At 32.2% G+C, this 22,649-nt stretch overlaps 8 protein-coding genes and 1 non-coding gene across 10 annotated transcripts; 3 read left to right on the top strand and 6 right to left on the bottom strand.

The window, feature by feature from the left end:
- Positions 1-135: 135 nt before the first annotated feature.
- LOC107366547 (protein twisted gastrulation) lies at positions 136-1,260 on the top strand. Its single transcript, XM_015934173.3, has 3 exons — positions 136-417; positions 506-765; positions 839-1,260. The coding sequence occupies exons 1-3, from the start codon at positions 204-206 to the stop codon at positions 1,073-1,075; spliced, it is 711 nt and encodes a 236-aa protein (XP_015789659.1). The 5' UTR covers positions 136-203; the 3' UTR covers positions 1,076-1,260.
- A 118-nt stretch (positions 1,261-1,378) lies between these two features.
- Positions 1,379-3,335, bottom strand: PrBP (Prenyl-binding protein). The gene is made up of 5 exons (XM_015939302.3): positions 2,754-3,335; positions 2,565-2,653; positions 2,332-2,457; positions 2,087-2,192; positions 1,379-1,996 (listed from the first exon to the last, which is right to left on the bottom strand). Exons 1-5 carry the CDS (start codon positions 2,795-2,797, stop codon positions 1,915-1,917), a joined length of 447 nt encoding a protein of 148 aa, XP_015794788.1. The 5' UTR covers positions 2,798-3,335; the 3' UTR covers positions 1,379-1,914.
- A 52-nt stretch (positions 3,336-3,387) lies between these two features.
- Positions 3,388-3,460, bottom strand: TRNAV-UAC (transfer RNA valine (anticodon UAC)). The gene has a single exon. It is a non-coding gene; the product is annotated as a tRNA-Val (tRNA).
- Positions 3,461-3,880: 420 nt separating this feature from the next.
- On the top strand, positions 3,881-7,658 carry LOC107366574 (uncharacterized). Of its 2 annotated transcripts, XM_015934204.3 has the most exons (5): positions 3,881-4,048; positions 4,529-5,341; positions 5,496-5,655; positions 6,831-6,977; positions 7,069-7,658. In XM_015934204.3, exons 2-5 carry the CDS (start codon positions 4,573-4,575, stop codon positions 7,157-7,159), a joined length of 1,167 nt encoding a protein of 388 aa, XP_015789690.1. In that variant the 5' UTR covers positions 3,881-4,048; positions 4,529-4,572; the 3' UTR covers positions 7,160-7,658. The 2 variants fall into 2 exon arrangements, with proteins under 2 accessions (XP_015789690.1, XP_089124454.1); XM_089268328.1 differs by having other exon boundaries at positions 3,884-5,341.
- Positions 7,659-8,201: 543 nt separating this feature from the next.
- Positions 8,202-10,158, bottom strand: LOC107366343 (motile sperm domain-containing protein 2-like). Its single transcript, XM_015933923.3, has one exon. The coding sequence runs from the start codon at positions 9,849-9,851 to the stop codon at positions 9,024-9,026; it is 828 nt and encodes a 275-aa protein (XP_015789409.1). The 5' UTR covers positions 9,852-10,158; the 3' UTR covers positions 8,202-9,023.
- Positions 10,159-11,555: 1,397 nt separating this feature from the next.
- On the top strand, positions 11,556-13,032 carry LOC107366517 (lysosomal protective protein). Its single transcript, XM_015934138.3, has one exon. It carries the CDS (start codon positions 11,556-11,558, stop codon positions 12,966-12,968), a length of 1,413 nt encoding a protein of 470 aa, XP_015789624.1. The 3' UTR covers positions 12,969-13,032.
- Ttd14 (TRPL translocation defect 14) lies at positions 13,033-17,728 on the bottom strand. The gene is made up of 4 exons (XM_015934139.3): positions 17,474-17,728; positions 16,531-17,369; positions 14,488-14,603; positions 13,033-14,269 (listed from the first exon to the last, which is right to left on the bottom strand). The coding sequence occupies exons 1-4, from the start codon at positions 17,511-17,513 to the stop codon at positions 13,939-13,941; spliced, it is 1,326 nt and encodes a 441-aa protein (XP_015789625.3). The 5' UTR covers positions 17,514-17,728; the 3' UTR covers positions 13,033-13,938.
- Positions 17,729-18,559: 831 nt separating this feature from the next.
- mRpS24 (mitochondrial ribosomal protein S24) lies at positions 18,560-19,321 on the bottom strand. The gene is made up of 2 exons (XM_015934207.3): positions 19,220-19,321; positions 18,560-19,142 (listed from the first exon to the last, which is right to left on the bottom strand). Exons 1-2 carry the CDS (start codon positions 19,265-19,267, stop codon positions 18,651-18,653), a joined length of 540 nt encoding a protein of 179 aa, XP_015789693.1. The 5' UTR covers positions 19,268-19,321; the 3' UTR covers positions 18,560-18,650.
- Positions 19,322-19,570: 249 nt separating this feature from the next.
- On the bottom strand, positions 19,571-21,591 carry LOC107366578 (uncharacterized). Its single transcript, XM_015934208.3, has 6 exons — positions 21,299-21,591; positions 20,928-20,975; positions 20,583-20,624; positions 20,284-20,304; positions 20,117-20,179; positions 19,571-20,039 (listed from the first exon to the last, which is right to left on the bottom strand). Exons 1-6 carry the CDS (start codon positions 21,377-21,379, stop codon positions 19,959-19,961), a joined length of 336 nt encoding a protein of 111 aa, XP_015789694.1. The 5' UTR covers positions 21,380-21,591; the 3' UTR covers positions 19,571-19,958.
- Positions 21,592-22,649: the final 1,058 nt, after the last annotated feature.

Genomic DNA, 22,649 nt, shown 5'->3' with positions numbered 1-22,649 from the left:
ATTATCAGCAAAAAGATTTCAAGATTTTCAGGTTCGCAGTCTCAGACTGTTGGTCTCCTTGAGCCTTTGGATAAGATCAGTCTGGATCTGATATCTGATCTGATATTTTTTATCCGATATTGTCATAGGTAAAAAAGTAGCAAAACAAGACATGAGAACGAAAAAAATTTAGCTTTCTTTATTGAGTGTTTTTTTTAATTATCATGTGGGCAACTTTAATTGTTGCTTTGATAGCCTTTCAAGTGTTTCAAGTTTCTCTGCTCAGTGAAACTTGTAATGAAAATGTTTGTGCCTCAATTGTTAGTAAATGTATGTTAACCCAATCGTGTAAATGTGATACATCAAATAATGTCACTTGTGCCAGAGATTGTTTCATATGTTTAGATTATCTTTATTCAGAATGTTGTACCTGCCTCGGTAAGATCTTTTTTTGTTATCAACCTATACATTAAACATTTCCTCATATACAAATCTATTTCATTATTTATTTTTCTCTTTGAAACAGAAATGTGTCCATCCAATAATTCAACTGATGACTTGTTGAGATCCAAAAGTCATGTCGAGGAGCTCGACTCTCAATCAGCTGAGCTTTTCATTGCCTTAACTGAGGAGAAAGATGCCTTAGAGCGCTGGTCCACCTTTACTTTCCCTATACAAATGAGTCTTATTGTTCCAGGAGGATCAGAAACAAAAGAAGTCAATCCTCAACCGGGAACTAAAGTCACAATGAAAACTGACGGTCAGGATACAGAAGAAGATATTCAGGTAAATGTTTATTCAGATATTATCTTGTACTTTGCTCGAAACTGCTATATTCACCTAGTATTTAATTCTTTAGGTCAACTGTACTGTCGCTTATATGTCTCAATGTATGTCATGGAACAAATGTAAATCTTCTTGTCGCTCAATGGGTGCAGTCTCATACCGGTGGTTCCACGATGGCTGCTGTGAATGTGTTGGGCCTAATTGTATCAACTATGGACTAAACGAATCAAAATGTCTACAGTGTCCATTAATCATAACAAAAGCGGAAGAGCCATCCGAAACAGCGCCTAATTCAGTTGCTAGTAGATAATAAGCCAACCAACAAATGTGTATATTTAATTTTATCATTCTTTGTTTATTCAATGGAACCAAGTGTCAACAAAAATCAATGCACAAGGAAGTATTTCTTCTCATAGTGTACATTTGTAAGATTACCATTTTTCGCTTTATTTTGCCCATTGATTTTCATTAATTTACTCCAAGCTTAGCTTTCGAGATTTAATGTTTAATCGGTATTTTTTTCGAGAAATGTGTATTAAAAGAGGTTTTACTGAGTGCATAATAAAAGAAAAATAATAACAATATTAATCAAAAAAGATTAAGCCAAAGAAAATCAAACAAAATTCACTTTTTATTATAATCAAAACGTCAAATTTCGTAAGATTAGAAAGTAACCTTCGTGAAGTTATTTTTGTAAGCTGATTTTTTTGTTAATAGATTGGACGGAATGTTGAAAAATGAGAAAAATTCTGCAGAAATGAGATGAAAATCCATGTCCGACTTCTCAAGAAGTGATGACTGTATGAAGTTGCGAAAAAATTATTCATTTGTGAATGTTGTCGACGCTTTTCAGTATGATTGAATAATTCGTGAATTTAAATGCGATGTTGTAAATGTAGAGTTGATTCGACTTATATTGTAAGTTGTGCAGTTGCAACGATAATAATCAGATGATAAAAAGTAAAAAAATGAAAAATAAAATGACAATACATATTAGGATAGTTAATCCGAATGGTAAGCTTGATCAAATTGTTCGTTCAACTGCAAGCTCAAAATGGCGTTCTGAGTTACAGATCTCTGTATTAATAGAGTGGCATCTCGTGAATGATAAGGAAATGAGTTAAGTAGCTGACAGAAGATGAATGGTGATCATATGTAAAATAAACGAACTCGCGACGTGCTCAATAAAAGATCATCATCGTAAAACTTGGTTTCAATCAACAGATTGCCACTGAAAGAAAAGAAATAGAAAAATGAATATTTTTGCTATCATAATTGAGTCAATATTGAAAACAAAATGTATAAAACATAATCGTATTACTTTAACACATCAGCTGGCATCATTTGTGATTCTGGTGCAGCTTCGATCAATGATTGCCAGGTATTTGTTGAATTAGGAATAACGTATCCAAATACGAAATACCATTCTATTTTGAAAAAATCAACATTTCAATCAAAGTACAACAAATGTCCGTCATACAGGGTAAAAGATGACACAAGCAAATTGTAAATTGTGGCCAATCAATTACATTTTACATTAAAAGTGAAGACAATTATGTTATTTACCTTCTAAACATTTTCCTTGAAATAACACTTTTTGTTCTAATCTGAGCTTCTCCATGGGCTGCACTGAAGAGAAATTAATTTCCCTTGAAACAGCTCGACATTTTAGTATATCTCTAGGTACTTTAGCTGTCACCAATTGTAAAGCAAGTTAAATGGCAGATAAATTGAGATTAATAAGCGGAATACTGGCATCTCTCAAAATCTGGCAATTTGAAACCAGAAAAATAACTCACCTTCATGTTCACGATTGGGCTTAGAAAGATCTTCCTTCGATTCCCACAATATTTCCCCGTTTCTTGCATCTCGGAGATTCATCCAATTTCTAATGAAAAGCATGATTATGCAGTGATAGGTAAAACAAATATAATTAATAACAAATCAAAAAATAAAAATAAATACAACCAAATAAATTCATTATTTACATTTTGAAACCTTCCAAAATGTCTTCTGGTTTTGCTCGTATCATTGTTGTTATTTATGATTCTCCTGTCTTAATGTTGACGTTAGTAAGATATCAAAGAAACTCGAAAAGTCAAGAAACGATCAGATTAATCATGAATTTTCACTAATTTTTTAAAACGATGAATCACAATTTTCTAGTTTATAATCGCAAGGAGGACTAAATTTTAAAAAATCATAATAAACCAAGTAACCAAATGGAACAGTAAAATCATGTAAACTTGGAGCAAACTCCATTTCAATAGGTGATAAAAGTAAGAACAAACAAATTCAGAGTCAAGGAAACACAATAAATACAATAAACTTGAGATAATTTTATCAAAACATCAAAAAAAAAAATGATTACAAAAGGGTGATAAATAAGACAATCAGATGATTTAGACATAGGAAAATGAAAAGAATGTGAAGTAACATGCATTTTGTTTCAATGATATACCAAAATGAGATGTTTCCCCACCGACTTGCGATAATCACCTCTTAATTGTTCTCGCCCTTATCGATAAAACCCCTTTTGATTCGGGACAAAATGTAACCCAATGATTACTTAACATCAACTACAAATGTTGAATAATCTGACACAAGAAATCAAAAAAGAACTGTTTCCGCCCGGGCTCGAACCGGGGACCTTTTGCGTGTAAAGCAAACGTGATAACCACTACACCACGGAAACGGTTATAAGGGAAGGGGATTAATTACAGATGCAATCAATGACAGTCGTTAATTAGTCATTGTCAGTCAATTGTTGGAACTGAATTTGTCTGGCAACTGATTTCGATTAATCTCTGGGTTGAAATGGTTCGTAAATCAAATTTTCTCATTTCCTAATTTCTTAATAGCTTTGCTTTTCTGTCCCTTCTGTATTAGGCTTTTTGACCTTCATTTTGTTAACCACCAACCTCGAGATCACTGTTAACATAACCGTCAACGTATCTGTCAAAATTGCCATTAAAATCACCATAATCATGATCCTCCTTCCATTCCTTTTCCTCCTCCTTATCTTTTGTCTCGTATTTACTTGAGTGTCTTTGTTCACCGTTTTATTGTTTAAATTTAAAAAAACTGATTCCTATCAAAGCAGAGCAAAAATAAAAGCTAAAATCATTAGAGTGGTTAAAAATTTTCTTCTTCACAGTCTTTCTTTTTCTCTCTCATTTCTTATCTTGTCTTAAGCTTACCAAAATGTTACCAGTTCAATATTTGAGTCACCTAAAAGGATCAAGCGGGAGAAGCAATCACCAGATCAACTTCATATCATAAGGTAATACAACCATTTTGTAGTGCTTGATACACTTGTTTTGGTGTCTTTCTCTCACTATAACGGGTTTCTCATCATCTTTCTCTTCTTTTAATCATCATCGTCATCGTAGTTGTCATTTGGCATATTTTTTCAGTTTAAATCTGTCTTCTTCACTCTCTTTTTTGATTGTATTTAACTATATTTTACTGTTTCTTTTAAAATATTGTTCCATAATGGATAAGCTTTCCAGAAAAATACCGTTTTGCTATCACCTGAGTTCATAATTTTCACCAATACCAACATCAAAGTGTATCAACCTGAAATGTCCCTTAACCATTTGTTATCTCTCTTTGTTTAGTCACATAATCATTTTGCTACAGTATAATATTAATATTGTTATTATTTGTGTTTATTTATTATTTGATTTACTCCCCCTAATGTTAATGATGTGAATTAATAACGATCACTGCGAATGTATAAAATTGTGACTTTACGTTGAAGTGATCCTTACATCAATCCGACTAATAAAACGGACTCAAAATACCATGAATTCATCTGCAGTGAAAAAAAGTAATTTCAGCAAGTTTATACTGATCAACCTTTTATCCAACCTTAAACTTCAATTACTTTTACTACTTTTACCAATAAAGCTGATTACCTGTTTACCTGCGTCATCGACCTTTGTCACATCAAATGTTAATCACCATAAGAACCATGTCAACTATGGTTTAAAGAAATACAAGTCAACCTTAATTGGTCAAGATAAACCAAATGTCTCTTCATATTGGTTACTTTCACCCTCTCCGTCTGCTTCCGCACCATGGACTTCATTTGTTGCCTTAGGATCAGAAGAGGTTAAAAATATTGCAATCAATGAGCCACCATCATCTTCAGTATCAATATCACCATCAACGGAAGATCTAAGTTCATCATCTTCAAGAAATGAAACTGTTAATCTCTATTCATCCATCGGAAGACCATTAACCTCATCTTTCCGGACAAACATTTATCGTTGTGATAAAACATTAGCCATAATTGACTATATTGATGAAAATCGTATCTTTCGATGTGAATTGTTTGATCTAGAGAAAAGATTGGACGAAGCTAAAGATGCAGCCTCACAACGACGTGTACCAATTGTTAATGTTTCATTTTCATTTTTACAAAATTTAATCTCTCGTTGCCAAGATTTAGAAAGGTTTAACATCCAAAATGGACCTACAGCAATGAACCTTCAATCAGACGATCAATCAGAAGCCAATCGAGGTAATTCAACTGACTCGATCTATGGTTTTTGGAGAGGCATTATTCCAGGTGAGGAACCTTACTTTAATCATTTGCTTCTAGAATCGACTTTTTTAATCAACAATGCTTACAAAATCAGAAAAAATTGCCGAGCTCATCATGAAAATTAACAGAAAATTTATCTTTCAAATCATTTACTAATTGTCTTTCTATTAATTTAAAGGTACCAAATGGTGTGGACCTGGTGACATAGCCAAGGATTATTTTGATGTTGGTCAAATCTGGGAAATCGATCTGTGTTGTCGAGCTCATGATCATTGTCCTTATCGTTTAAAAGCTTTCCGCACTGACTATGGTTTAATTAATTTAGCTTTTTATACAAGGTAAACTGATTTACCACCTGATTACTAACTGGCTAATTAATATTAATTAATTATGTGCTTCCTGTTCAATTGTTGATTGTCAAGTTTAATACATTTACTGTCAAACTCCAGTTATTTTTCATTAATCAAGCAATCACTGCTCTTGAAGTTATACAATGTTCATTGTTTTTCAATGTCGATCGCTTAACATCACTAATTTCTGGATGAAATTTATTTCCAGTAGTTGATGTCATTTGAAATGAAATACTAATCAAACATCAAACAATCACGAATCATCATAGGCATTTTACGTCAAATAGTGACTTCTCACTAATATCAGTACTAATTAATATCTAAAAAGTCTGAAAGTTATAACCATGAAGAAATCCAGCTTGAATTAACCTGATTATGACAATCAGCAAATATATTCACCCAAATTTTATCACCACAAGCAAATCAAACAGGTTACAGGGCAACCATATTAGGACACCGTTGATAGGCCGTTGAAAACCATTTCAAAACAGCAGTTATTTAACTCTCGTCTCTTTGAATAATTTGCTCGATGCCAGTTGCAGTAATTAATCATTGAGTTGATTACTATTCATCTCAACAAACTAATATATTCACCTACCCATGACATTTTTAATCTTGTGAATATTTAACTTTAATCACAAACAGTTTAATCAGGTCATATTAGAGACATTCAGATTATTTGAGTAACCCAAATAAGCTTTGTAAGTTTAACTCAATGATGACTTGGGTTTTCATGTTTGATCTTTCAATAACTATTGAACAGTGAACATCAAAACACCGATACAATTTGCTTTGTTGATAAACGCTAACCATAATAGTTGCTATTCAAATTGTCACAAGAAACGACCTCAATTTTGGAGTGAACTTTACTTCGATTATAATTTACTTTTCTTTTGGCGGGAAGTTATTTCAATGCTCGTCGAGTTGTTACTGTTGATACATTAATATTGATATAAATCTGATTATAATGAGCAGATTTAGATCAAGGTAATTCAGAGTTGATACTTATTATTTCATTTAACTTTTCATGCACCTTGATTTATGAATAATTGCTTGCTTTTGACTTTAAATATTGTATTGTACTCTAAAGACAATTGACTATTAGATTATATTTAAACTCATCAACTAATCATGTTCTGTTCTCTTCATTTATTCAATTACAGATCCCATTGTGAATGTGATGAAGAGTTTCATCGATGCTTGAAAAAAAGCAACACCAATTTAGGATCAACACTGGGAAATATTTACTTCAATGTAATGCAAGTTCAATGTTTCAAAGAGGAAGAAGAAACTAGCTGTGTCCGTTCAAGGTAATTTCAATTTGATTGTAATCCAACAATTTAATCAACAAATGACGTGATACGAACTGATTATTTCCTTTATATTTCTTTTCTTTAACAGATTCAATTCCAATGGGCAAAAAGAGTGCATATCTTATGCACCTAATGGCAATCGAAAAATGATCTTCAGTCAACCCAAACCTTACAACTAGATTCATTATCTTATCGAAAGGTTGATTTGCTCATAATTAGTTGTTTCATTTTCCGGGAATCTCATCAGATAATCAACAAACTAATTATAATTCTCATTGACTCAATGATTCAGTCCGGGTTAATCAGTTTAGTCCAAGACTAGTAAACTCATTGTTTAACAATTAAACCCTGAAAACTGGTCATTGAGTGTTTGTTATAAACTGTGATGCATAGCATTAAAGACACTCATGAATTCGTATTTATTCACGATAATGTTGATTATTTTTATTCAGTGATTCTTGAAGTCCACGGTGTCCTTAATGCTATGCATCACAGTCACTCCAACTGTATGCAAATCAGTTAAAATGATTGCTTTTAAATTAACACAAAATTGAAAATGTTTTGATATTAAAGAAAGTCAATTTTCATCCGTATTGTATTATGTTTCAACAGCTGTAAAGAATTGATTTGGAGTAACCTGAACATCTCCAAATAAATTTCAAACAAGTTCATTCATCAGATACCTGTTATCGTCAACTTATTTAAACGTCTTTTGTCGGTTAATCAAAACAATTATAAAGGGAATAGCACAATGTATTGATAATATAAAATAGAGATATTTCTTTATAATAATCAATTTTTTTTCTTTCTTTCCAGGCAAATTTTCCTCCACTATTGAATTTGATGGATTTCTTTTGTTTTGAGTGCTTAGCTTATTCATCAAGATTAAACAACCAGGTAGTTAAGCAAATTGAATTGAGGCTTATCTCTCAATACAACAAACAATTGACTCGAGACAGGTCCTGATTATGGAGATACAGTCACCAATACATGTAATGGTAGATGCTCACGAGAATAGACCAAAATAATAGTTTAAAGTGGTTGTTATCGACGAAGGGATAAAATTAGGGTCAAAAAAGCTAACAATTGTTTGTTATTATAAAATTAATAGGCATCAACAAGCATTAAGATTGAAAGAGTAAAAGTTGAAGTGGATGAAAGCGAAAATTTGAATTAAGTCTGAAAGTGAAAAGTATAATGAAAACAAAAGGATGCTTTGCTGAGGTAAATTAAGGTTAATCTTTTTTAAGAATGTATTTTCATCAAAAAGACGAGACAATCATATGTTTACAAAACGTTAAGATTCAAATATATCAAAAATTCAAAATATCAAAAACGCATCCGAGTCAAGATTGAATGAACTATGAACTAGCAACGAGTGGGTTTAACTGAAAATTAATAAATTTGAAGAGTTTTTAATAGAGTTAATTGTATAAAAGGTGAACATTGTATTAGCATTGATTGGTAAGTTATTGGCAACTGCTTTATTCATCTGATATCTTACAATATGCTTTGACATCAGGGAATGCAAATTGAAAAATTGATTTTTCCTGGTTAAATATTATTAAATTTTGGATCATTATTTAGCGCATTTATAACAGATTCCAATTGATGAATAAAAATTTCGATGAAAACCTGTTTGAACTATTAATTAGTAAACAACAATCAGGTCATTTTGAAAAACAAACTCGATGAATCTTGTCATCAATGTTTGAATAAATTGGAAATCTTAGCAGCAACAAATTTTTATTTATAATAAAACATGAGGTTTTGGTTGTTAGCTCTGATTGTCATTTGCATGTGAATTTTCAACGCAACCTTTGCCAATTTACAATACAAATAAATATCTTGTTGACCAGATTACATTAAACCAGATTAATCTTTGTCATATACAAGGGTTGATACAAGATTAACCAGCAATCAAATAAATGTTCCAAGTTTACAATAAGAATATATCATAGAAATTAATTAATAGGAAGAACATTAATCTTAGAGGTTAAAATAATTAATGGGTAATTGATTTAGATATAGTAGTAAATGTAATCAAAGGTAAGGTTTATATTGAGCGAAAACCTTTTCTGCAGCTTTTTGGGATAAACCAAGCTCGGTCACACAATAATCAACAAACTTGGGACAACCCAATGGAGCCTCTGTAGGTGACTTTGGACAATTGCCACCAAGAAACGCTGGTAAATAATCAGGATCAATTGTATCCTTTAACTGGCTTCTTGATAGGAATAGAAGTGAAAATTTACGGTCAGCTGGAATCCAGCTTTTAATGACATTCCAGAAAGCTTTGAAGATCCACGGGAAATCAACACAAATGAGATACTCAAGGGAGGAAGGAAAGTACGTTTTGATACAGAAAGCAATGGTTCTAGCCAATTCCAGGTCAGTATTTTGTACACCAGCTCCGTTAAAGTCAATAATTAAACCCCAACCTTGGCCATGGGATTGTTTGTCAACCTTGTAAAAAGTGTACGCTATATATAACTTGATTAAATCAGATATTTCTTTCAACTTTTTAACCATCTTAACGCGAATGTAAATTGTTGGTAAACCATTCTGGTCTCTACCGTAATTGAAAAGGGCACCAATCCGATAGATTTCCTCGGGAAAATGGTTATCCTCGATTGACCTTATCTCCGTCTCTTTACGCCATTTCAAACAATTGATCAACTTGTTGAGTGCTTCATCTTCATTTCCACGCTCATGAATGAGAAACCTTTTAATCCACCAATCGTCCACCATTACTTCAGCTACATCAACCGAATCATATGTACACTTATCATCACTCTCGTAAAAGTCCAAAAAGGCTTGTCGAACATTGTCAATCGATTCTACAGGCCAAATGTAATCAGATTCAGGCATTTTCAATCAACTTGAAGAGCAACCAGGAAAAAATGTTAACAAAAACTTGAACACATAAACAGAAACCAAACAAATGATTGATAAAAGTGAAATCAAACTGATTTCGCACTTATTAGCTGCAATTGACGGTAAAACACTGTTGACAATTAATAAATTGTTGCTTTAATGTAAATAAACTGTTGAACCTATGTAAGAGTTGAGACTGACTTTAGACTATAACGCGACGAGCGCTCAGCAACAGTGAAAAAATTGAAGTTCAAATGGATTTCAAAATGGATCAAACTGAGATCGCGGCTCATTTGATTCGTTCTTGTGGTCATATTTTTTTCATTATACCTTAAGACCATCCTAACTTATCTTCTTTAACCTTCAGGGGGAAAGGTTTACCCTGGAAAAGTGTAATAATCTGCTGTTCTTGTTAACATTTTTCATCCCAATTTCACTTTTTCTTCCCAATCAAGTTGAATACGTTAAGCACACAATTCCTGTTGACTTGAAACAAACAGAAAAGGGATTGAGCTGGATCAACCAAGTAAACTGGACAGTAAAAACCGGAAAAAAGGTGATTCAAAATCATCTGAATCTTAATCTTGATCTTAAACTGTTGTTGGCGTAAGCAAATGGTTAATGGGTCAACGTTATTGAACATGAAAACAAAGATTGTCTCAAAAATGTTTTCCAAGCTTAAGTGACCATTTGAAATGTGTATTAAATCAGCCAAAATGTAGCTCAATTATTATTGTTATTGCCTTAAATTAAAGGTTAAATGAATGTTTGTCTTCCGGAAAACAATTACTGACCTCAATTGGTTGACCTTTGAACGAAAAAGGCTCCATTTGATAACAATATTAACAGGTAATATTTAAATTAATATTAAACCTTTCACTTGCAATTTTACATTGGACATTCCCATTTCAATCGGCTGTAATAGCTATTGTTGGTCTGATGAGTTGTTAAGGTCAACCAAAACGAATCAAATGAGACAATTAAAGATAGAAAGATGAAAATATAATTTGACGATGAAAAGGTCAAATCTGATTCAATATGTCAGCAATCAAATGAATGATTTTTCCTAATCTCTGACTTTCAGTAGATTGAGTTTTTCATTGTTTTACTTCTGGATTCACACTAAAATGATACAACATCAATTGTATCAAATGAATCAATTTAAAGCCATTTTGTTAAAATCAATAAACTGGTGACTCTTATCAAAATAGAGGTAAAAATTTCCATGTATTATCAGAGGAGTGTTCAAATTAAAAAGTAAAAGTTGATACAAATAACAAATAAAACACAAATTCTGATAAATTGATTGTAAGACTAATTTTTTAGTACAAAAACTTAGCACTGATAACCAAATTTCAAATTCAGAGCAATTAAATTCAACATGCTCTAAACAAGTACAATTGTGCTATTTGTAACTTGACTTTATTAAATTATATTTTTGACAATTTTAGTATTTCAATATTTCAATATATCTGATCTGATTCAATATGTTTCAGTAATTCACATGTCGCGTTGATAATTGTGATTTGTGATAATGTAAATATGATAGAATCAATGATTAAAATGAAACAATGAGGTTCTGGTGAGAGTATAAAAGGCATTTTAACAATGGTAAATTATATCACAATTATTTTCATCTAATTGGAAAGTAAAAGCTAATCAATTGATTCCAATAGGACCCTGTTTTGTGCTTCAATCATGTTGGTGTTGAGCTTTATCCTAACAGCTTTCATTTTAATTACAAGTGATGCTTATGAACCAGATCGTGTAATCAATTTACCAGGTTTTGGTGAGAAAATTAAATTTGGTACCTTTTCTGGTTATCTCGATGCAAGTCCAGGAACCCATTTACACTACATTTTTGTTGAGAGTGAAAATGATCCAGCCAATGATCCAGTACTTCTTTGGCTCAACGGTGGACCTGGTTGCAGTTCATTGTTAGGATTTTTCACTGAACAAGGACCATTCCGAGTCAATGGAAGTCAATTGACTGTGAATCCATACGCTTGGAACAAAGTTGCCAACATAATCTTCTTGGAGTCACCTGCTGGTGTTGGCTACTCATATTCAGATGACCAAGTTTACATTCATAATGATGACAAAACATCGGCCAACAATTTACTTGCAATCAAATCATGGTTTGATAAATTTCCTCAGTACAAGGATAACGATTTTTACTTGAGTGGTGAATCTTATGCTGGTGTTTACATTCCAACTCTATCAGTTCGTCTTCTTGATGAGCCAACAATAAACTACAAAGGATTTGCCATTGGTAATGGTTATCTGGATCAAACCTTACTCGGTAATTCCGTCATTAGATTTGCTTATCATCACGGTCTGATTGAATCATCAATGTGGTCCAAAATTATTTCCTCATGTTGTAAGAACGGAGATGAATCGCCAGCCAATTGTGACTTTGTCAACAACAATGCTACTGCCTGTCAAGATGCTGTATCTGAAGCCAATAATTTTGTTAACGAAGCTGGAATCAATCCGTATGCCATCTACGAAGATTGTGCTTCCCCAGCAAGTTCATTTGAAGCAAGCATTTACAAAGCTTATCGACACAAGAGCAATCGGCAAAAGGTTGGTTGGTCTTTGATTGCAAACTCATTCAAGTCAAACAGTCGACTTGGACGCAAAATTAGAAAAGATAATGGCCAAACTATTCCCTGTGTTGATGATACCATTTTAATCAATTACTTGGGTCGAGCTGATGTACGAAAGGCTCTCAATATTCCTCCAGCAGCACCTGAATGGACTGATTGTTCAAATGTCGTCTCAATGTTTTATACCAACCAATACAAAACCTTGAAAGATCAAGTTACTAAATCAATCAATGCTGGTAAACGAGGTTTAATATACAATGGCGACACCGATATGGTTTGCGACTTTTTGGGTGATGAATGGTTTTCAGATTCCCTTGGTTTCCAACAAATTGGTAAATATGCAGCTTGGAAGGTTAACGGACAAGTTGCTGGTTTTGTTAAACACTACCGAGGCTTTGCCTTTGCAACCGTCAGAGGTTCAGGTCACACTGTTCCCGAATACCGACCAGCAGCTGCTTTAGCCATGATTACCAAGTTTTTAAGCAATACTAAATTCGCATAAATGTGAAACATCTGTAAGCAATCAAATCTTGTGAGTTAAAATAAATATTAAATGCAAGTCGAAATTTCTCCAACAAGTTTGATTTATTTTTGCAACAGAGCACTTCAATCTTTTGTGAACACATGACGAACGAAAAAAAACTTCAAAGTTGAATAATCATGTGCTTCCTCCTCACACGATACTTTGAATAGTCCTTTTTCATTTGTCCTGTTTCTCCAACATGATTTTCTCAGTAATTATTAATAAACAACAATTCCCAGAAAGCTCTGGCTATTTTTCGTAATTGAAGATCAATATCGATCTTGATAAGTACTCAATTTTTTACAATCCTTTTAGACACAATTTTTACACAAAAATTTGATGCATTCTCTTTATATAGATAGAGAAAAAAATAATACAATCATGTCTACTCAGGGAAAGGAAACAATATAAGGATTCACAAATTAATGATCCTTTTGTATATATATATATTTTTTAAATTGATATGTTGTTCCCATGTTTGTTTGTTTTTCATTGATAGGGAAGAAGAGGTGAAGATCAATTTAAGTAAGTTTGTAAAATTTTGAGCACAAATATGGTCAAAATTAATGAGATAAAAACTAACCAAGATAATAAGTCTTAATAAAAGAGGATAAAATAATGGACGTGAAAGAACGAAACCAACTGATTGAGAGGATTGAAAGTAAGCTGAGGGTAAGAGTAAATAGACTTGATTTTCAGTGAGATTATCATTGGGAAACTGAGATTTTATAAAATAACTCATTATAACGAGAAAACTCGTCTTGGATTAGTAAGTACTATTTCTAGTGATAGAAACCTTAAGAAATAATGTTAAAGGAAGAGAGTTATAATAGCTTGAAAAGGTGAATTTTCAAGAAATCAGATAAAGGGTAAAAAGAAATGATGATGATTGAGAGGAAGTTAAAATAATTGAAAGGAAAGAAACCCAGTAAAAAGGGTAAAGAAGAGACTAGGAAATGCGACTGTTTGTGATATTAATAGAAGTATTGTTTTTGCTGTTGCTGTTGTTGTTATTGTTGTTGTTGTTAGTGCCTTCCACGATTGAATTGTCAGCTCCATGAATGGTAAATCCATTGGAATCGATAGTGTTCTTGGTGACATTCATTCCGGTGTTATGGAAATTTTGTTTATCCCATTCAGCTTTCAGAGATAAATTAAACATGGAGTAAGCTGGATCACCAGTGACCTCTTTAACAATTTTCAAAAATGGTGGCAAATGATCTCTGACAACATCACCTTTCGCAGTGGTATAAGTTTCTAGTAAGATCAATCCATTGCATCTAGATCAAGGTGAAGAGGGGGAAGAAAGAGTGAGAAAAACAATTAAGATCATGAAACAAAAAATGGTTCAGGAAAAGGAGGAAACAAAATGAAATAGTTGAATGAGAATGCAAGTTGAAGGCATATCTCTTTATGTGTGTGTAAATAACAACAGACAATTTCAAAGCCAAACATTTTGTTCACCATCTGTATCATGTGAATGTTGAGCGTGAATTACCTTGGATGACAGGGTGATTTGTACATATCCATTTGAAAGTACATGTGTTCCCACAAGAAGCAGCGACGAGTTTTGTAAACAGTGTAGTGACTGTAATCACGTTGTGTCAGATAGTTCTGTAAAGGCGAGAAACGAGAAAAAAACATTAGAAATCCATTGTAAAGGTTAAAAGCGTCATTTGAATCAATTTTTTGGTGCTAAATTAAAAGATTAAGAAATGCAATATTATAATTCAGAGCGGGATTGCTGCCAGGATAAGATTATCAATATGTATGTCAGAGTGAAAGAGAGACAAATGTTCATGTTACACTTTAAAATGCTTAGCAAGTAGACAACAAAACAACAATTTGTACACTTGTATGAAAATATCGAAAGGGTGATAAAAATAAAGCTGACTTAATTAACCTTAATAATTCCCAATCAGATGACTCTTCTTTCAGCCTAATTTTTATTCATGTAAACACACACAATTTAATCTGATTTGTTTGCAAGGAATTAGCAAATCTTTGTCGAGAATTCAATTATTATGTTAATTTTCAACAAGTGTAATACTTTCATTGCCATAGAGTTCCGTTTTTTTTTATTTACACCATTGGTAATTCAATCTTGATACGACGCTATTTCATTTATGAGAAACCTTTTTCATCCAGTCAACCTTTTTCTTCCTCTTTTTTTCTACATATCATCCTTTCTCACGCGACTAATCAAGGTTGATACAAGGACATGCTGAGTATCATGAGGTTCATCACCATCAACATCTTCATCAATGATGGGATCGATTGAACATTGATTGGAAACATTGAAAACATTGGAAAACATTGACCAAGTGAAGGTAAAATAATGGCCAAAAAGCCATAGACAGGTTATCATTTTTTACTGAGTTTCTCACGCCTGTATAAAATTTTCATCATCATCAATATAATCATCATGTACAAAGCAAATAATCAAGATCATTACAAGCTTCAGTATCATCGTTAAAGCCAATAATGAACAATCAACAGTTAAAACAACAGTCTGTTGGAATATTTCCAAAAAAATGAAACATTGAGCAAGAAGTTGAATTTGTGTTTACAAGTTTCCGAGAATTGCGATGTTTCAATAAACAATATTAATGTACATTTGTCACAATACCTTCACTCATCTGAGCTCAATCAATCAGACAATTAACAGTTTAATGTGAACAAATAAAGAAACAATTTAGCTAAACAAGAAATAGAAACTTATTGAATGATTGTAAATGTAAAACAATTTTCTCGATTTATATTTTTCTTTATCGTGTTTGCTGAAATGATCAATGATAAATAAACAGTCATCAAATATCATAAATTGAATTCCCAAATTAGTTAAGCAAAAGATAATCACGTGATGGACGGTTGATTAACTAGAATTAATTATTCCAATGATTAATGGCATTTCAACGCTAACTTAAAGCTTCTCTTGCATCTTAAAAAATTCTTGAGTTTTAAAGATGAAAATTCAGGTAAATTGAGATAAAAAGATGAGGAATTCATCAAAATGATAATGAAACATGATTAGATTGGTCGCTATCAGGAGAGTAAAAAAAACCTTCAAAATAAACTTGACACTAGACTGTGAATTCAGGGTCAAAATTTGAACATGAATTCAAGAAATGTCCATTTCTAATCCAAAAGTTACATTTAAACGCAATTAAAATTTCAAAATATAAAATTATAAAGATGTCTATCTTTTTTATCTGATACTTTTTTTCAACCTAATATTTACACATGTCTTCTAGAGTAAACTAAAACATCTTTTCTTGTCTGAATAATAATTCAAATTGATCGATTTTTTTCGCTTTCAGTTTTTTAGATATTTATGTTAATATCTGCAAGACATAGCAATTATCTGGCTTTATCTTTAGTATTTTTTTAACCTTTAGCTTTTCTCAATTGAAGTTATCAAGCATAAATGTAAATATAAAGGAAAATGTTGTAGATAGTTATGATTTGTGTATTCAAAAAGAGATTACTCTTTTTTGTCTTCTTCTTTACCAGACTAGTGTGTAGTAAATTGATAACTTACAATATAATCACGATGATTGATTTGTCTCCTGATTTCAACAACTTGGTCTTGAGAATCACATCGACGGGTTGTATATTGGTAACTCCAGATTCCGTTTTGTCCTCGTTTACGAAGGCGAGATTGGACTCTTGGATTGTTTGTCACAAGATAGTCATGGACAACCTCGAAGTCTTGATAAGGTGGGAAAATACTATCATGAGACGGTTTAGCCTCAACGAGAAACTTCAATTTTTGACTGCCTTTAGATAACCGATCTCCAGTATCAATACCGATACGACGACAAACAGCAGCAATCATTCGACGAAGCTTGGTTTTGAAATCGGTTGAATTGTCAATTACATCGATGTAAGGGTGACCAACCCATGCTTCAGCGGTTAACCGATCAATTTCACGAGCATATTCAACACCTTCAGTTCGACAGGGATTATCTTCAGTATTATAGAACTCTTCAGCTCCAACTGCAGCAGTTACAAGATGGACAACTTGATCGTAACGATTATCACGAAGTTCAACCGTATTCCAGTTATTATTGGCCAAAATTTTATCATAAGACTCTCTGGACATATAAGCAGCAGCATCTAATGTACCACGATCACATATGATCAAACAATTTTGTTTACATGTTGAAGCAAGGTCGAAAAATGTTGTCTCAATAGCCAGCATCGTTTTGAGGAGATTTTCTTGAAATTTTTCACTCTCCTGTTCATCTAGATCAGGAAAACGGATGCCTCCACTGAATAAAGTTGTTGCTGTTTCGGGTACTCGATAAACTTTCCATCCAATATTTTCAAAAAAGGTTGACAGTTGAGCTTGCCCTGTCGTTTTACCACTGCATGGTCCTATTTACAGGTAAAATAGTTCATGTTAGGAGAATCAACTAAATTTAATACAAATGGCTCTGATTTTATAGCTTACTGGTTAAATTAGTATAAAATTAACTTACCTCCAGTGAGTACCAATTTGTATACCATTGGTGAAACCATCGTTCTCTTACTTTTAAAAATGTTGTTGGTGTGAATCCTTCTAACTAAAGACTGGTTAGATTGATGAAGAGACCAAAGAAAAAAGTGAAACTGACGGTGAAAAAGATGATTCCTTTCGTTGAGGGATTACACTGATTGACTCATCAGAACTATGGTTAACTCGAGGGCTAAAATTAATCTTAGCTCGAGGTTAAATTTGAGCTGATTAGCCTTTAGATTTGCTAGTGACATGACTTGTCGAGAATCGAGTTGATTAACGTACAAAATTATCAACATCACATTCTGCGCCCTCTTCAGGATTTTTTAATAACAAATAAAGCAACGATAAATTGAAATTTTGGCTGCAAAATCATTCATTGGTTCAAATCAAATTTGATTAGTGAGGCTCAATTACCGAAAATTAGATATAATAATGCGCTTTTCGGTGTCATTTAACATTTATAGACCCTATTTTTCGAGGATGAAATACAATAATAAATTTGAACTGTTCAAGACTGATTATAATCTAAACAAATTGTTGACCTGATCACTTTTGATTCTGTTTTTTTCAATACTTATTGGTGTTAATATCGGAACTTAAAGTTAGATAAATTACGATTTTTAAACAAAACTTACCTTAAACGAATGAAACATAATTTCAAAATGAAGGTTACGATCTGGAGATGTTCAGTCAGTGTTATTACTTTCACCACAAGTTGTTGATACAATTTATCTTGCACTAAAACACGTGATTAGACTAAAATTAGAAATTAAATTATTCAAGATTATTATTATTCCTGAAGAATGTCACTTCCATCTAATAATTCGTAAATTTATGATTTAGACTTTTACACAAAACGAGTAAACAAGGGCTAAGTTCCTTATTTGATGACAAGACTTCAGTCGCAAAAATTGTTTTGTCGGTCCCTTACTTGGTGCGCTATCTATGAGAGTAAGTTATTGGTCAAAAATTCCAAATTTGCGGATTTCCGATACTTTAAAATTGTCTTTCAAACGATTGAACTTTGAACTAAGGTTGAACAGACTTGAAAATCAAAAAAACAGTCTTTTTCCTTAGATAATTAAACCAATACTACTTTATTTAACTGGTCAACACAATTTTTGGTGTATGTGAATAATTTACATTGAATAATCTATTTATACGTGGGTCACTACAAGAGCTTTACGGTCAGAGCACGTCATTATTTCCATTTTCACCGGACATTTAAGAACATAAGCTAAGATTTCTTCGGTATATCCTTGGAGGAAATAAAATTTGGATGGAGCCAAAGATTGATGAAAGAAACCAGAAAGAATAATTAAATTAGCCCTCCTTTTGATGATCAGCTTTCCCAGTAAAAGACGATGCCATGTACCTTCAATAAATTTCCTGATGAACATATCTTCGATAGCAGTTTCACCAGACCTTGTTCCTGCCAGTAAATTAGATGTATTTAACGAATTGAATCCCTTGCGGACAGCAATAAAATGCGGAGGATGAATCTCTTCATATGTTACGGGATTGGTCCTTCTCTTTGTTTTCTTTGGACGAGCTACCACTACTTTGTGCAAACAGCTAGTTGTTTGAAAATTACGAACCCAGCTGATTGTAGATCCAGACTGCAATGATCCTTTAATAGATGAGCAAACCTAAATAAAAATTGAAGAATGTTAAATTTATGAATGTGCAAATTAGCAATAGTCTTCATAAATAAATTAATACATACCGATAATTGTAGATTAACAAATCTACCGACACATGAGTTTAGTAACATGGTAAAAATAAATTATTAAATTGCAGATATAAACTCAAATTGTAAACATTATTTGACCAAACACATGATAGTCTCAGGGAAAATATTCTTATAAAAAACAGTCAACAGTAAAAAGCTTTTCTGACTTTGAAAACTGTTTCTCAAATTGTATCGATTTATTATAACTTAAAAAGTTAATAATTTTGTGATTTTTGTAATTTTTAATGCGTTGTTTCAATCAAATTGAAACTTTTCTTATTTTACTACAAATTTACCGTGTGTACGTCACAAGAATGAGCCGAAGATTGAGGATCAATGATCGTGTTTTAATAAATGGTTTATCGCTTTTATTTGTACGGATGCATTTGTGTTGACAAAATATTTTAAACAACAATTAGGTAATAATCATAAAAATATCGCTGTGTAAATATCATTTGATTAAAAAAATACTCAATTTCAAGGAAACACAATTACAGTGAATGGCTCAAGAAGCCAGGGAAGTTAATCTGAAAAGTAAGTGGCTTTTTTGTTTGTTCGTTTGTTCAATTGTTTGATTTACAAATTATATTTTGTATAATTTTCAGGACTTTAAATGACAGCTAATTGATGTTGAATCTTCAGTGAGATTAAACACAAATGGTGGAACGGAAGGCATTTTCAAATGAAGGTTTGGTACCTATTTTTGTGCAAAATTTTAAAGGGACTCCCATGTTTAAAGCAAAGCTACGCTTGTGTTGATTATTGATCGCCGTTTTCGTCCAAGAACAATTTTCCGTTGCTGCTTTGGTATTTGCTGTAGAATGATTTAGAGAAATAGAAGATTTGGCATCAATGTTGATGGTACAATCATTAAGACAATCGTGTGCTTACCTGAAGGCAATTGCTGATTAAACACAATGCTTGATCTTGAGTGGTAATGTCAGGAACCTTGTCCTATGGTAACCAGTTAATACAAATTGAGATTGCAAGCAAAAGGAAAATCAATTAGAGTCGCTCAAATCTACAATAATCAGTGAGTATTTTCAATTAACACTTACTTGTCCAGTACATTGTCTGCTCTGTTGTGCCATTGTAACCAAAACAATACAACCAAAAACAGTTGATTACAAGAATAAAAGAGTTATTTCCGTTTTTGTTGAGCTGAAACCCCATTCAAACCAACATGATGATGGCCAAGTTATTGCTATTTTAGTAAGCATTATCAATAATTTACTAAAATTAGATCTTATTTTTCATAATTCTCTTCATTAATATAACAGGTAAATGTACTCACTAAATGTGAACATCATGTTGGTTTGATAGAGTTAATGGAATTATAATGATTTATTATACTTACCATATCCACAAAACGACGAGAGTCACAAATAACACACGTATTCTGTTGAAATGAAACAATGCGTTAAAACAGTTCTTTATGGAGTGTTAATAAGAACAATCAATTGAATCAATTCTTTTATTTGCTGTTATTGTCAGGATTTAGGAAGAAAAAAAGATTCTGTTTTCCTCAAACAAATTATTTCTAGATTTGTTGACTAAGTTTTCATTGTCTAAAATAGCAACCAATGTCAACTTTGTATCAACAATTTGAAACTATTGGCACATTGAAAATGCTTAAAGTTTATTTCCTGGATAACAGAAACATTGACCTGAAAAAGCATCACGATTCTCAGAGAAATCTTACCTTTATGTTGGGTTGGTCTGAATTTACGCAAAGTTGTTGAGTTTTTTGCTGTAAAGAAAATCAAATTAGTTTTTATCAGAAACAATAAACAATAATATTTAATTATTTGTTACATTCACAATTCAATACTCAATTTCATCTTAACAACTGAAAAATCTCAATTCTCGGTGAAAAAATCTTCTAGGAAACTTGAATGCAGATTGGATACTTCATAAGCATTCTCACATAAACAATTGAGTGTTCAACTACAAACTGAATATCAATTATTTGCTCACTAATGTAGCTTAATCAAAGACATCATCTAATTTCATAGACTAATTGTAACAAAATTTACTATTTTTATTTGCAGAAATGATCAACATTGGACTTACCAAAGATGGAAAGAAAATTGCACACGAAAAACTGATTAGTCCCAGAAGAGTCACAATGAAAGTACTGAATTTAAAGCCCATCGTGATGATATTAACAAGTTGGAAATCACAATTAAAAGATAATCAAATCTTGGAATATGTAAAATACGAAAAGCAAGAAATGTCAGCTGAAGATGCCGTCTGTAGACAACTGTAAACAACAATTACCAGGAATACCAGGAATACAATGAAACCTTAAGATTAACTTGATTCTGGATTTGGAATGGAGATAAAGTTACTTGGTCAAACTACTAACTGAACAATGAAAATTATCGGATGACAATTGTTATTGATATACTGTTAAGGCTGGTGGGACACATGAAGCGAGGGAGATCGCGAGAGTAGCCAAATTTTGTGTGTTTGATCATAAAAGCGACACATAAAAAGCATCAAGGGAAAGGTTAATTGAACAAAAAATAAGGTGTTAACCAACAAACAAATTAACAACTATTTTTGTCTTGATTATGGACCCGCAAATTTGAATACAAGAGAAACACTTTTTCGCAAGGTTTATTCCTTCCTTTTTTCACCTCCTTCTCAACCAGTCAACCACCCACTTCTACTTTGTTATAATCATATTCCAAATGAATGGATGAATGATACCCAAAAGATTAATATAATAACGATATATCATGATGACAAACAACAACAACAAAAAGGTTGCAGTAAACGCGTGTGTTAATGGATCCTAAAAGGTTCGAGTGCGGCCTCGTTTTTTTTGGCAACTTTTGTATTCAATTTGTATTTACAATTATGGACGCTGAAAGACAACAATATAATAATAGACCAGAAAAATATCAGCAAAGGTTTACAATTTTAATCGTAGCTAGTTGTATAATTGTATGTATCACATCACTGAAAATGAAGAGTAACTAAGTTATTTTTTTACCTTTTTTTGTCAACTAACTCGAGGCTGATATTTTAATTGTAGAAGGACAATCTCGTTGTCAATTGTGATTCTCACCTTTCCTATTATAATGTCTATTATCATTGTAAATCCTTGTTAACAATTCAATGTAATATTATAATCATAGACCATAGACTCAAAAGCCGTATCAATTCATTTTCTCATTTCTTCGTGAAAACTGCAATTAATCGGTTGTTAGTTTTTCAACATTCAATTCATTATCTTTATTAACACTGTCTATCTCGTTCTCAATTGATAACTGTAACTCAATTTCAAAATAACAAACCCAAGCGATTGTTGAACACAATTAACCTTGTCAACAACTAATTTCTCTGTCTAAATTGTGATCCCAGTAATGTTAATATAATGATTCTTTGCCATTTCTGTCAATTACTGAGTCTACTG

This window comes from Tetranychus urticae, chromosome 2, assembly GCF_039701765.1.
Source record: "Tetranychus urticae isolate SD_2017Ah chromosome 2, NJAU_TeUrti_SD_1.0, whole genome shotgun sequence".
Taxonomy (NCBI): Eukaryota; Metazoa; Arthropoda; class Arachnida; order Trombidiformes; family Tetranychidae; genus Tetranychus; species Tetranychus urticae.
The sequence above is the reverse complement of the archived record's forward strand: the minus strand, read 5'-3'. Positions and strand labels throughout refer to the sequence as shown.

Bases quoted from the DNA above. Each gene is read 5' to 3' on its own strand.
- LOC107366547 (XM_015934173.3), top strand. From the start codon at position 204: ATGTGGGCAACTTTAATTGTTGCTTTGATAGCCTTTCAAGTGTTTCAA. The intron at 418-505 runs GTAAGATCTTTT...TCTTTGAAACAG, and splicing joins AGAATGTTGTACCTGCCTCG to AAATGTGTCCATCCAATAAT. The intron at 766-838 runs GTAAATGTTTAT...TTAATTCTTTAG, and splicing joins ATACAGAAGAAGATATTCAG to GTCAACTGTACTGTCGCTTA.
- LOC107366574 (XM_015934204.3), top strand. From the start codon at position 4,573: ATGAATTCATCTGCAGTGAAAAAAAGTAATTTCAGCAAGTTTATACTG. The intron at 5,342-5,495 runs GTGAGGAACCTT...ATTAATTTAAAG, and splicing joins TTGGAGAGGCATTATTCCAG to GTACCAAATGGTGTGGACCT. The intron at 6,978-7,068 runs GTAATTTCAATT...TTTCTTTAACAG, and splicing joins ACTAGCTGTGTCCGTTCAAG to ATTCAATTCCAATGGGCAAA.
- Ttd14 (XM_015934139.3), bottom strand. From the start codon at position 17,513: ATGGTTTCACCAATGGTATACAAATTGGTACTCACTGGAG. The intron at 14,604-16,530 runs GTAAGTTATCAA...TCGCCTTTACAG, and splicing joins TCAATCATCGTGATTATATT to AACTATCTGACACAACGTGA. The intron at 14,270-14,487 runs GTAATTCACGCT...ACCTTGATCTAG, and splicing joins AAATCACCCTGTCATCCAAG to ATGCAATGGATTGATCTTAC.
- mRpS24 (XM_015934207.3), bottom strand. From the start codon at position 19,267: ATGTTACTAAACTCATGTGTCGGTAGATTTGTTAATCTACAATTATCG. The intron at 19,143-19,219 runs GTATGTATTAAT...ATTTTTATTTAG, and splicing joins TTGTTAATCTACAATTATCG to GTTTGCTCATCTATTAAAGG.
- PrBP (XM_015939302.3), bottom strand. From the start codon at position 2,797: ATGATACGAGCAAAACCAGAAGACATTTTGGAAGGTTTCAAAAT. The intron at 2,654-2,753 runs GTAAATAATGAA...GCTTTTCATTAG, and splicing joins ATTTTGGAAGGTTTCAAAAT to AAATTGGATGAATCTCCGAG. The intron at 2,193-2,331 runs GTAAATAACATA...TTTTCAAAATAG, and splicing joins TCAAGGAAAATGTTTAGAAG to AATGGTATTTCGTATTTGGA.
- LOC107366517 (XM_015934138.3), top strand. From the start codon at position 11,556: ATGTTGGTGTTGAGCTTTATCCTAACAGCTTTCATTTTAATTACAAGT.
- LOC107366343 (XM_015933923.3), bottom strand. From the start codon at position 9,851: ATGCCTGAATCTGATTACATTTGGCCTGTAGAATCGATTGACAATGTT.
- LOC107366578 (XM_015934208.3), bottom strand. From the start codon at position 21,379: ATGGGCTTTAAATTCAGTACTTTCATTGTGACTCTTCTGGGACTAATC. The intron at 20,976-21,298 runs GTAAGTCCAATG...TTTTCTTTACAG, and splicing joins CAATTTTCTTTCCATCTTTG to CAAAAAACTCAACAACTTTG. The intron at 20,040-20,116 runs GTAAGCACACGA...ATCATTCTACAG, and splicing joins TAATCAGCAATTGCCTTCAG to CAAATACCAAAGCAGCAACG.